The 13,458-nt window shown below is 36.8% G+C and overlaps 1 protein-coding gene across 4 annotated transcripts in view; it reads left to right on the top strand.

Annotated features, from left to right (window-relative positions):
• The window catches only part of SCUBE1 (signal peptide, CUB domain and EGF like domain containing 1), a 221,058-nt gene that overhangs the window by 33,117 nt on the left and 174,483 nt on the right, over positions 1–13,458 (top strand). For all 4 annotated transcript variants that reach the window (XM_072875936.1, XM_072875926.1, XM_072875918.1 and 1 more), the window contains exon 3: positions 841–969. In XM_072875936.1, coding sequence (XP_072732037.1) covers positions 841–969 — 129 coding nt within the window. The remainder of the gene's footprint in view (positions 1–840; positions 970–13,458) is intronic.

The following is a 13,458-nucleotide window of genomic DNA, read 5'->3' as shown; positions in this document are numbered from 1 at the left end:
CTTCAGTTTGTAACAGGATCTTCGTAACAGCTTGTAGTTGAAGCAGAGTGCATGTCTTTTATCATTCATGGTACGTTTTCAGCTACAGGCCAGTGTACAAAAAGTAATTAAAAATAATTCTAGCATACCTTCTAAGAATAAAACATTGGACTACTTGTTGTTGTTGCCGTACGTGAATTAATAGAGAAAAAGGTAATAGGGCTTATTTTGTGGGGGAAGGGGAACAGACGGACAAAACTGTACCAAGTTATCAATAGTAACTTCATAGAGCTCAGTGGACTGTGACAGCTATTTCAGAAATGGTGTTTTTCAAGGTTTATTGTGCAGAACTACAGCCTTATGTATTGTCAGGAATATACCAGATCTTCCTTGTTCCAAGAAGACAATTTTTTGTTAAACAAGGCATACTTCTGTCTTATGCCATATTAATAGCATGTTTCAGATAGTTTGTTACTACAAAGTCAAAGGTTTAACTCATTGTTTGCTTGATTATTTTAAAGACAAAACCCAAACCCTACATTTTAAATATAAAAAATGTACCGAAATCAGGTGTTTCTTTTTAATTTTTGAGAACATATCATTGTTTACTGTCATGATACTACAATTATTTTGGGAAGGAGTGTTTTATACATTGGCTTGCTGCTTTTCAGTCATATATGACCCTGGTATATTCAGTCAGTAATTGCCTGAGCCATCTGTTGGATGAAATACGCAATATGAGTATGTAGAAAGATTAGGAACATGCATATATTCAAAGATCATGCTCGGTTGGAGAAATTTTTCTGTATTCTTAGTGTTCGCTTCTGACAAAAGCTTTTTTTTCCTCCTCTTATGTTTTAGATATTGACGAGTGTGAGAATGACTTCTACAATGGGGGTTGTGTCCACGAGTGTATCAACATTCCAGGCAACTACAGGTGTACATGCTATGATGGGTTCATGTTAGCCCATGATGGCCACAACTGTCTTGGTAAGTAGTGAATGCTGGCAAGAAATTGTTCATGGCTGTGGTAAAAAGGCCTGATATGCTTGCTGCGTTTTGTCATCTGGTATGTTTTCACTAAAGACTTGATCCAGATCACAATGAATAAGTTCAAACCTGTCCGTTGACTCCAGCGTGGTTTAGATCAGACCCTTAAAGTTGGCACTCTTAATCCTAACACACTCAAATCATTTTGCCCGTCTTTAACATTGATAAACACTTCCCCCTGACTTCCAAACCCTGTGCTGGATGTTTGGGCTTATTTTTTTAAGAAAAGTAATGTGTCCCATCCACTTAAATATATTTTGTCTGTTTCTTCCAACTTTTGTAATGCCAGTCATATCTTTAAAGCTCCCCCTCCCCTTTTTTCCCTTTTAGGGTAACAAAGTTCCAGGATATGCTATATGAACATAAATTACAGAATGTTAAAAGTGAAAGTGTGATGAAGGAATACTTGGACAATAAAACAGGATAAAGAAACAGTTATGAGTAATAGCTGTTTACAAAGGGGAGGGACACAGCCATGTACAGAGCAGGATCTTAATTGCTTCAGCAGTCTGAGGATTTTGGGATCTGTTTTTTTGATTTATGTACATTGCTCTGGTTTAAATAGGTTGGGTTTATCCTATAAGCTAAAAAAGTATATGTTTTGTTTTGAAATTTCTTCACACCAATTACCTGGAAATTAACTTTGACTGCTATATCCAGTTTCCCATACCTGCTTACTTGGTAGTCATTTTAGCTAAATCCTAGTGCCTAGGGACTCTCTTTCACAATATTCCCAATATAAATGCAATGACCAGTGTTTGGTACAGTCCCAAATTCATTTCAAGGCTATGTTTATAAGGCAGTGCAGAAAAGGGGTATTTTTTCTGTGTCACGCAGCACCTTTACTTTGGTAAAAACTGAGATTCTTTGCAACAGAAGTCAAGAAATCAAGTAGTGAACCAGAAATAATAAAGTCCAGTAACACCAGTCTGCACTCACTGAAGCTATGGACAACTAGAATTTCTGAGCAAGGATTTGGTTAGCCTTTCAGTAGATGTATTTCCTACTGGGTTCATTTTCGAACTGAGTAATATTTGTTCAGATGGATTATATATCCTGACCATTGACAGGCTTTTGACTCAAACTTCCAAATTTAATTTGTTATAGAACAGACTAAGTAGATTTATTTGCCTCAACCTGAGGTGGTCAAATGCTTAATTGTGCAAGAGGTATTTCTTATACAAAGAGTAGCCAGACATTCATTTAAAAAAGAAAGAAAAACTCTATTTATACGAATGTTCATAAATATCTCTTAATGAAACAGGACACAAACATAATCAAATAGTTCGACTATTTGGAATTCAAACAACCGTGCACGTACATTGTTTCAAACAGCTTGCCATTTTCAACTTTGTAGGGAAAAGTAGGTTAGCAAGTGTGAACAGCAAAAGGAGTGACCTGATACCCTTGGAAGATCTGTGGAATTTATTTGGACCCCTGCTGTCTGTGTTGTTGTTTTCTGGTCATGAAACATACAGGCTGGACCTACAGAGGTCCAAATTTCTTTTCATTGATATCTATTCATCCACTTGAGGTTTTTTTGGGGAAAAAAAAGGCCTACAATAATATAAAGCATTGTGCTTAACAGGTGGCTACGGTTGAATGTATTGATCCAAAGCTAGCCAAGAGATCTTTCAGGTTTTTTAGAATCAGTGTCTGCCCATACTCATTATCTGCTCTGAGCTGACTTTTCGTGTTACCCCCAAAATGTTAGGAGCCATGTTGCTTCTAGAAGAGGTTCAGTGAACAGATGAGTGGGAATAATGGCAAAGGGCTCCCTTTCTCCCAGTGTGCAACTTTATGACACTAAAAGAGGTCACAGTTGCTTTTCTAATTTTGAGACCACGGACTGGGGAAGTTTCTGTTCCTCAAATGCAGATTGAATATTTACAACTAATGAATGGTCTTTGATATGTCTCAGTAAAATAACTGCTTTTACTTAGAGGCACTGAAAAGGGAATCAAGGTACTTTGCTCTTTCTCCCTTCTTTAAAATCTGAGTGAGTTTGCTGAGGATGAAAGTGTCTGGTTTTAAGGTCTCAGACTAAAGTCTTTAATCCTGACAGTGGCCATGCGAATCTTGCTATGACTGCCTGTTGTGTGCTAACTCAAATTTGGGACACCATTGCTTCATTTTTCTGTCATCATTTGGTCCCTAGCTGGCTGCTGGTGTTAACAGTTATACTGACTGCTGGGATAGCCTGTTTGTGCCCATTAGCATGGTATCAGTTTTGAAAAGGGAGACATTCTAGTCTTTTGACTTCTGGAGTAGTTGTATTTCCCTTCACTTATGCTACCAACAATGTGATGCAGTTGGCTGTTTTTAAGAGGATGTAGTGAGGTCTCAAATAAAAAACAAACCTTGTATTTGCATATGATTAAGTTAGTATTTCTGTAACCTTTTGGAAAATTTTCCCAGCATGTAAAACTTGGTTAATTTATTCCAAAGATATATTTATTTTTTTTTCTCCATGGGGAAATTAGGCATTGAAAGGAATCAGAGTTTTGATGAGTCTAGTGGTTTCCACCTGTTCTTGCTTTTTGAGAAACCACTTATTTTTCATGGATTATAAAGAGACAAAGAACTCTTCATAAGATTAGTGACAATGTTTTTCACCTTTCAATGCATTCTTTCACTGATTTCTTCCCCCCCTCCCCAGGACTTTACAGAAGTGTCAAAATGAAGATTGCTAGTTAAGTACCATTTCATATATTCTATGTATCAAGTTTATGTTCGTCTTAGAAAAGGCACGTAATATTTGATCAGCATATAAGTCTGTATACACATTAAGTAGGGCTGTAGTGGATCTTGTATAGAATTATGTCATTTCCATAGAATTTGTAGATGAGCCTATAAAAGTTGCGGTAGGTTGATTTTGAAAACGCTGCCTGAACAGTCTTCTCATACAGCACCATGGATGTGTATGTGCCTGGATAGAAGATTTGCTAGGAGTGACCCAGCATCAGACTACACTATTCCTACTTCTCCCCAACCTTTGGCCTTCCAGGCATTAATGCTGGGGTCCATTTCATCAGCACGTGGGGAGCCAGGCAGCAAGAACTCTTAGGGGGCAATTTGACTGCCTAAACATAGGAGCCTCATGCCAGTGAGGACACCCTGGAGCTGGCAGATGTGATGTGAGATCTACAGGAGTATCTGGAGTGTGAGATGGAGGCTAGATGGGATAATATAAGGAATCTTAAAATGGCACCTGACTTGATGTTTAGACAGCTGAATTGCTCTCTCAGTGACTTGGGCTGTATTTTATCACACACACATCAACAGAAATGTTTGTCTAGTGATTTTAGATAGAAGGCCTAGGGATGGAACCCCATGATAGTTCACTGATAGTCCTGTAGGCCATCTAGGAACCTCTAGGAAGCAGGTTGTAATGGAGAATACCATTATATGAGGATTTCTGCATCTCTTGTTTGACTGAAGTCTATGCAAAATCTTAAGCCATCTCTTCTTGACAGGGTTTACATTCCTTTTTAAACCTTCACTGGGTGTCTTTCTAGTAATATCAGTATAGAAAGATGATTACATCTTCTTTATAAATAACAAACTTGGAATATTCACAACTAATTAGATCAGATGCGGTGGACAGGTTAAGTGGTTTTTCCTGAGTTCTTGTTTCAATATTTCTCTCTTTCTTTCTAATCAAGTGAAATTTCTTATTTATTTATTTGTTGGGAGGAGGTGTTTGGTTAAGAATTCATGGCTAAAATTTGTACTGGAAAATGTCCAAAACTGTCCTCAGGGGAACTCAACTGGCTTTCTATTTGACGTTTTTATTGAGGAATTTCTCAAATATAACATGAAATGACACCACAGGGAATTCAAACTATGATGAGATCCTTGTCTGGCTAAAAATAATTTATTTTAGCACTGTAATCACTTGAAATAGCAGTAGTTCTTTCTCAAATTGCTCTAAATTCTGCACAGTGGATGCAAGACTAATATTTGGTCTCATGCAATAGGTTTTCTTTTTCCTTCATTGGAGACCAGTCATGAAATATGTTTTCCCCTCTCATATATGAAATACCAGTCTGGTTTTTTTAACAAGCAATTAGCTCACTGGTCCAGATGTTTTTTCCTGTTTGATCATTTTTTCTCCATGGTCTTACTGATAAATTGATTTTTCCTTTGTATCTTTCACATGTTGAGGCATGCTATCAATTTTTGTTCTTTTTTGCCTTTAGGAGAGATTATGGCATAAGTGATCATCCTTCCTATTAGTGCCAAACACTTTACCCATCTCTTCTGTAGTAAATCAGAATCTGTTCTCAGATATCTGATAAAATCTGTGAATCTTTACTACAGAGTAGCAATGGATAAGACTCACGCCTTTAAAACTGGTTATTCAAAATATACTCCCTGCTCTGATTCAGCATGACACTTAAAAGTGTTCCTAATTTGCCTATTTTGTTTTAACTTTCTTGGTTTAATATTAAGTAAGAAGACTGGACTTTCGTATACATGCAAGTGCGTTATTGGAGGCCTCTTTGGCAGTTGGGCATACTTGTACTCTGTCTTCGCATCCTCTTGGAGGCTTTCAGTAAGACAGATAGCAGAGGAGGTAGATTCAGCCTGGTGTTGTAAGCCTGGGTGTTGTACAAAGTGAGATACATGATGGATGGGGATGTCATAGAGAAGGCTTAAGAATTTGTCTTACTTTTCAGTGAGAATTTCAGGGGAGCTTGGCATAGCTGCCACTATGGTGACTCCAGAATGTACCCAGGGGAGTAAAAGAGAATTTCCTGGGTTTTTTAGTTTGCTTTCAAGCTATTGGGATAGGAATTGTCACATCTAAGGAAACCCTCTGCTCCTTCAGCAGTGGTAAGGCTTCGGCTGGTGGAGGACTGTTCAGTTTAAGGCATTGCACTTGGATGAAGCCAAAAGAGAGCAGTGAAAATAATGGGTGATCTAGAAAACATAGAATCATAGAATATCTTGAGTTGGAAGGGACCCATAAGGATCATGAAGTCTAACATGGCTAATGCCAGAAGAATGAAAGAAAAGGTTTTCTTCTAGGGAAGAGAAGATGAAAAAGAAGATGCAATAGTCATCAAATCCAAAAAAGGCTGCTGTGAGGATTAGATTTTTACTGTTTTGTTTTTGTATCCCCACTGAAGTGAAATAGGTAGTGCAATGGTATTTGGTTACTCCACTTGGGAAATTCAGAAAGAGCATTGAATTATTTTTCCTTTCTCTTGAAGGTCTCTCATGTGGAATATCATTATCTTACATTAACCTCTCTCCTACTGTATAAAAATGTAAGCTCCTGGGAGAGTGTTATGTGCTGTGTTAGTCTGAAGCATCACCAAAGAAGAGAGTTCTGAAGCTTATCATGGATTACTAAACCTTGGGATTTATCCAGGAAAAGCTTGCTAGAAACTTTGCTGAAAGCAATTCTTGCTGGTATTCCTGACTAAGTCTTACAAATTTATTCAGCATCTGAAAATAGAAAGTGGAAGAGAGTGCCATAACTATTTGGATCAGAAAGCGGAGAGCCTTGCTTTGCAAAATTTCCTTGCCAACGGGCTCATATCAGCTGATACTCCCACTGTTCCAAGCCTTCTGGAATTCACCTACCTCTGATCAGAAAAAATGAGCAAAGAAGAGTCTGCAAGAAAAATATGTAGCAACAAAAGCTGACTGTCATTGGTTCTTATTTGAGAAAACCACGTAATACCTCCTCCACATTCTGCTCTTTTGTCCTTTTTTCCTGGAGGCAGAGTTTTGTGTACATACAGTTAGGGAGTTCTTCCTAAAAAAATCAACACAACTCATTGTTTTCTGTTTGTCTAACCAAATCTGGGTGTGAAAAATATTTCAGATTAAAGAATGGAATTGCATGGAGTGATGATTTTCTTTTGTTTATCTATTCAGATATGAAAAGCTATGAAGTGCTACTAATCTCTTTCTGTTTTGTGTGGGTTGTGGTTTTTTTTTTTCCTATTTTCTCCTTACCTCTGATTTGTGATAGTCTCTTTTTAATAGGGAGTAAGCATTGCTTTTTTACAAAAAAAGTTCTTGCTTCCCGGTTGCACTAATCTTAACTCTGCTTTCTTCTAAAGATTAGCATAGGTTTCATTAAGTCCTCTGCTCTTTATAATTTCTCTAATTAATAAGTGTGCTCAAGAAGGTTGTAAATTCTTCTTAGAAACCATCAATAAAGATACAAAGGAGCATGGTCAAAAAATGTATCATAATGTATTCAGAGATTTATTTATTTTATTTATAGGTTTTTCTGTGGTATTAATTGCTGTGATATAGGAACATATGTGAACACCTTGTAAATACTAATAGATTTGTCCTCGGAAAATCCTGTAAGGAAAAGAAGTATAATTTTCATTATTTTATAGATTAGGATCTAGGGCAAACAGATTAAGTTACTTCTCAGTCTTCACACAGGATGTCTGGATGTCTGCAGCATAGCCAAGAATACAATCCTTACCCTTCTGAATCCCTGCTTACACACTCTTATTTCAAATATTCTGTGTAACTTTCATTTCTCTTACAGAAAAATAACAATTACTAAATTTGGACATCTATAATATGATATCTCAGTTAATTCTCTTGTATGTCAGACCTCCTGAAAATAACTACAAAAATAGGTTTTGATGATCCAATATAGTTTATGGTTCTTCAGCAGTTAATCCTGTGTCTGATTGAAAAGAGTCCTGGGAAGCAGAGTGAACTTCTGATTATAAATCAAGCCAGAAATGCAATTACTAGTGTGCATTATAGATTCCATGGAGCTCTCTGCAAGAACTGAATGTTCGGTATGGTAGACAAAAACACAAGCACAGTGTCAACTGTGAATTCAGTAGCAAATAATTGAATAGCAATGTCCTGGTTATGTCCATAATCTTGAAGGTGTGCTTTGGGCAGAAGGCCTGATTTTCCAGCCTGAAAAATGGACATTACTGTTTTATTTGTCTGTTCTCAGATGCTATTTTGCATTTCTTGACAAAGTGACTAAGTCATGTGGAAGCCCCTGTGGGAAAGGAGAGGTGGCATTTTTCCCTGGAGCAACTGAACCTGCTCCAGGAGTGGTACTAGTTTGCCAGCTCTGGTAGGTGCAGCAGAGCAACAATTGCAGCAAGGCATTTAGGAGCCTGCAGCTAAAGGAGAAACTTCTGAGAGAAACCAGGAGCAGATGGTCACAGGCCTTGAAGTAACATCTGCGTGTTATAAAATGGGCCTTGGGATCCCAAATCGGTATAAAAATTAGGTTTATGTTTGAAATCGCACAATTTATTTTCTTCTAAAGTCTGAGGTTAGGATCTAAACCCAAGTTCCTGTCTTGCAGTGCTCCTTTAAAATCTCTTGTCTTATTTTAAGAGAGGAGAGGTTTCAACCCTGGTATGTAGGCTTAATTCCTGACTGTGTAGTAGTAATCCACAATCTGACTCAGATGACAAAAATAACATTAATATATACGCACGTGTATGTATAACACATCATAGCGTTCATCCGCTTTCAGTGAATGTTCCAGTGCTCTATGTTTTTCTTTCAAAACAAACCCAAACCAGTTAGAACCCAAAATCTACCTATTCCTACCCTTCTGTTTGTCTGAATGTATGCACTGGGGTGGGGGATTATGGCTTAATCTGCCTATCAACATGAAGAGGGAGGAGAGTTGCAAGTGTATGAGAAATCATTTCTAAAGCTCCCAGATGTAAAATGTCAAGAAGTGGTACATAACTCATTTAGGATTGCATAATCACTGGTATGATTAAAGAGACCAATGTCTTCCTTTTAATTTAGCTTTATTTTTCTTCTTCTCCAGACAGCTGTGCACAATGTGTTGCTTGCTTGAACTCCAAATGAATGCTTCTATTACTGATGTTTATTTTTCTTTATGTTTCCCAACCGTTCAAATAGATATTTTTTTTAAATGTGAGTATTTTTAATATAAAACTAAACAGCTTTTGGAAAGTTGTTTTTAGTTTCATAAAAACAAATATTTTAAAGAGAAGCTGAAAAATGGTCCATTTTCTTGGCTGTCTTCCAGTTTTCCCTGCCCTTCTTTCCTGATTCCAGGAGACCATTAGGTGAACCGACAGTTAAGTATTGTCCTCCTCTAGCACATCAGCAGGGCCTCTAATAATATTATCAGTCATAAGCTTTCTTCTAGATTTTCATGGTTGCTAATCTTAAACTCCTTGGCAGATGGAGGAGGGTTGAATAAACCCAATAGCCTTCTTTTCATAACTCTTAATTTTTATTAACACACATGTAAAATTATGGTATTTTTGTAGAGAAAGTTATTAATCTAAATCTTGAAGCTCTTACTCATTTCCAGTGATTCCAGTGAGAGTTTTGCTTGAGCAGAACTTCAGGACTTGGCAGTTGTTAAGAGAAGGAGGCCAGACTCCCAAATCAGGGCTCAGTGGTTGAGTAGCGGGGATCTGTTCTAAATGTGAGGGGTCCGGTCACAAGATGGGAATGGGGCCCTGTATAATATATATTTACAGACAGGATGAAAAGTGTTGAAATGCAAGTTTTAGCAATAGATGTATCTGTATGTTTTAAACCTTTATGTGTTCTGTATTTCTGCAAATGATGACTGGCAGTGATTGGGTCCTTGGAGCATAGTAAGAACCTTGGGATGAGAGGACCCCTGCAAATGGGGACCCAGAGGTATTAAGCTACTGATCCTCCCACAGACAAGCCGCAGTGGGTGCATACACAAAAACCCACACTACAAATTGCACAACTAACTGAATTTTAGTGACGAATGCATTCTTTCAGGATTAAAAACTTGAGTGCATTTTTTAAGTTCTTTGTTTTTCAGATGCAAGCCTAAATGACAAAGAAGGTTACTTTCTGATATGTTTCTTCAGCGAACTAATTTTTACCATATTACTGTTTTCAGATCTTTTATCAGTCTTGCTTGGTCTGTACCTTAGATGAATGATAACAGCTGTGATTCATCATAGCAATTTAAAGTATCCAGTCTTTGTGGCATGCATCACATTTTGTAACATGTACTACTATTCCACAATGCCTTCCGCTAGCTGATGACTAGGTGCTGAGCAAATATGAATAGCTAGGATGATAAGTAAATGTTCTATAGACAATTTTGTATTAGATGTTTACATACAACTTTTGTATATATGTGTTTACTTTTGTTACTTGATTGCCCGCATCTTGTGAGAGTCTTCATGGTGCAAGTGGTAGCAGACAATCGTAGAAATAAGTTAAATCTCTCTTTCAAGATGGGATTATAATATGTTAGTTCTGAGGATCTTCCTCTTCTAAACCTCAGATTTAGTTTTATGGCACCTGGTAATTGCAGAAATGTCCAGACTCTGAGCCATTGCAGCCTCCTCTCTTCATGGCAGGTTCCCTGATGGACAGATGAAAATTGTTATCATGGTGTTTGCATTCAAATTTGAAAAACATTTAACAACCAAGAAGTCAAGCCCTACATTTTTATAAATCTTATGAAGCCCTCAAATTAAGAATCACTTACTTTAAATGTCCTAGGCTGTGCTTCAGCTGATGGAGTGTGAACGTCTGCATACAAGCCATCTATCTGTACTCACCTTGGAGTCACTAGAGAGAAATAGGTATTTTGTGTGCATGACTGCCCTCATTCTAAAGTATATATTTACTGTAGTTCAGGTGAACTGCTCCCTGTTTTTTCATGGGTGCAGTCCCATGGACTTCAGTTAATCAACATCTTTGAAAATGGGATTGTTGCCATCAGATGTTTGGAGCCCAAAACTGGAGGCTAATTTTGAAAACATGTCTATGTTCACTCTGGAAATCCAATTAAAATGTGGGATTCTCATTGTGATTGATGGAAAGGCCTCTGATATCCAGCCCTCTCTGAAGCTAGGATCTGAACACACCACTTTTCTTATCCTGCTTTTTCTATTTCTGTATCTGAAACTTTCCCCCTTCAAAAGTACTCCAATGTTTAGTCACCCCACATTAATCTTTTGAGTTCAAATGAGATATAACTTTATTTACATGTTAATTTGCCATATGTTTGCTTTCTTAAGCCAATGTGATCTGAGAAGTAGCAAAACAAGTGAGAGTATAAATCAGTGTAGACCCAAGGTTTTTTGTTAGGTATGGGGAAATAATCAGGAGTGTGGAATAAATCTTGGTCGCTGTCAACTATGAAGTTAGATTCTCAGACTGTCATAATAAATTAAGAAACTGGTAGCTATGTGACAGCAGCATCAATCTCAGTCTCTTGTTTCTGCAAGTCTTCTTGTTGTCTGAGTCTTTTTTTTTTTTTTTTTTTTAAATACTTACTCCGTGGAGGAGGTAATCAATCACAGTAAAGATTTCTCTACATCGAACACTCAGGAAAGTAAAGAATAATCAGCTTAGAGTGTGAAGTTAAAATGTATAAGTTAAATCAGTTAAATCCCATATGGATGTTCTTATTTGGTCTGATATGGCTGTAGATGGCTGTGTCTTAGTTCAACAAAGACAGAGTTTTATTCTGCATTATTTATTCTGCATCCTTACTGCTTTATCTTGTTTGTATTAGTTTCATGTCTTTTGTTAATTCATCTTAACTTTCTCAGAATAGCAAATTTCTAAGCCACTGTGGCCTATATTGATGTATACCTTAAGAGAAAAACTATGAAATATATTAAAAGTAACCAAAGCTTTGGGAGCCACATTGTGTTTAGCTCTTACTTAAAGCAAGGGAGAATGTGTATTCACCTGAGGATGCAGGGTGTGTTTACACATAATGGGTGTGTTTACCAATCAGATGTGTATGACATTCAAGCCTTCCCTCATGGAAAGGAGTCTTTGTCAATCCTAGAAATTAAGTAGATCCAGTTAAAACACCAAATTCATATGGATTACAAAAAGGCATCAGACAAAGTGGAGAGCAGTGAAGTCATCTGATCTCTGATTTTAAATATAGTCACTGTCATTATACTATGCTTAGAATGTAATCAATTCTTGGCAGTGTTGATTTATGATAAACAGTATGATTTATACAGTCAAGAAATAACCATCGAAAAGAATAGCTGCTGCATAATTGCTTTCTGTATTAGGCAATGAAACAATACTCTTTTCCAGTATGGATGAGTACCAGATGAAAGGTTGGTAGTGAATTTTCTTGTTAAGTAGATTCCAGGGTCTCGGCTTTCTGTAGTGCCCTGCTTTTGCTGTCTAATACTTTCCATGAATTTCTATGTCTTGATGTTACGCTTTTGACTTCAGTGTACAATGTGCAAACATAAAAGTTTGAATCAGACTACAGGACCAATATAGAGGATTATTTTTACTGCTTCCATTACCTTCTGCAGAATTCAAACAGATCCTTCTCAAGTATCTCAAAATATTCCCTGCATACACGTTCCTTACTGGAATTGTATCAGAGCACAAGATGTAGTTTTGCATAAAAGAGGTGCAGGAAGGAACATGGACTAGTTGATGGTAGCATATTTTAATATGACTTTGTGATGACTGTAGCTAACATCTAAATAATAATAATAATTTCTCATTAATTAAAACATTAATTAAAAAGTCACTGGACATACTTTACACAAATTATTGTTTAGAGAATTTGGATGGTTTAGGATTAAAGCAAAATTTATGATTAAGAGGCCTTATGGGATATGGAAGGAAATGTTTGGAAACAATTGAAATATACTTTGTTAAATAAATAAGACTGGAGTGGACATATGATATTGTGCTGTAAGACAGGAGCAGAAATGAGAGTCAGGGCAAAGCTTTTCCACTCCATCTTAACATAAGAAAATTCTAACTGAAGAGAAAGTTGCTACAGCAATGAGTATGAGGCTATAGTACAGCCTCTTCAGCAGAGTGGTCGTACCTTAGTTAAAACAGAATGGAAGTAGAATGGAAGAGTTCAAAAGAATGGAAAGATGTATTTGCTGAATTTATTCAGACAGCAGTGTTACAAACACTCCTCAACAAGAGTCGGGCATCCAGGGTTCTGGGAGCCTCTAGCTTTGTATACTGTAGGTCATATGTTAGTGAGCATACTTTCATGGGTTTTATTCCTCTCAGGAGAAGAGCTGTGCAGAGAGGCAAGATTTCATTGCAAGACCTTGAAAATTGACTTTACTTTGAAAATTTTGAATATAAAATTGTATAGTTCTTCATGGGGAAAAATGTGGGGTTTTTTTATTGTAGGGTACACTGTTTTTCATGCTAATTTTTTTCTTGTATTAGCTACTTTATCAGACAACATACTAAATAGGGAAAACTCCTAGGTGAAATTTTTTATAATTCGTTTTGATTAAATAAGCTTGAATGGCAAAGAACTACATTTTTCTACAAGATTTTTTTTCTCCTACAGAGTTTCTCCAACGTAGTGTGTTTATAAGTATACAAGAAACCTGAAAGTGAGGTGATCTATTTTTGTGTATCTGAATCAACCAAAAAATCCCTAAAGTCATTTTTTGCAAGTAT

This window comes from Ciconia boyciana, chromosome 1, assembly GCF_034638445.1.
Source record: "Ciconia boyciana chromosome 1, ASM3463844v1, whole genome shotgun sequence".
Lineage (NCBI taxonomy): Eukaryota > Metazoa > Chordata > Aves > Ciconiiformes > Ciconiidae > Ciconia > Ciconia boyciana.
Note: the sequence above shows the minus strand (reverse complement) of the source record. Positions and strands in the feature narration are given on the sequence as shown.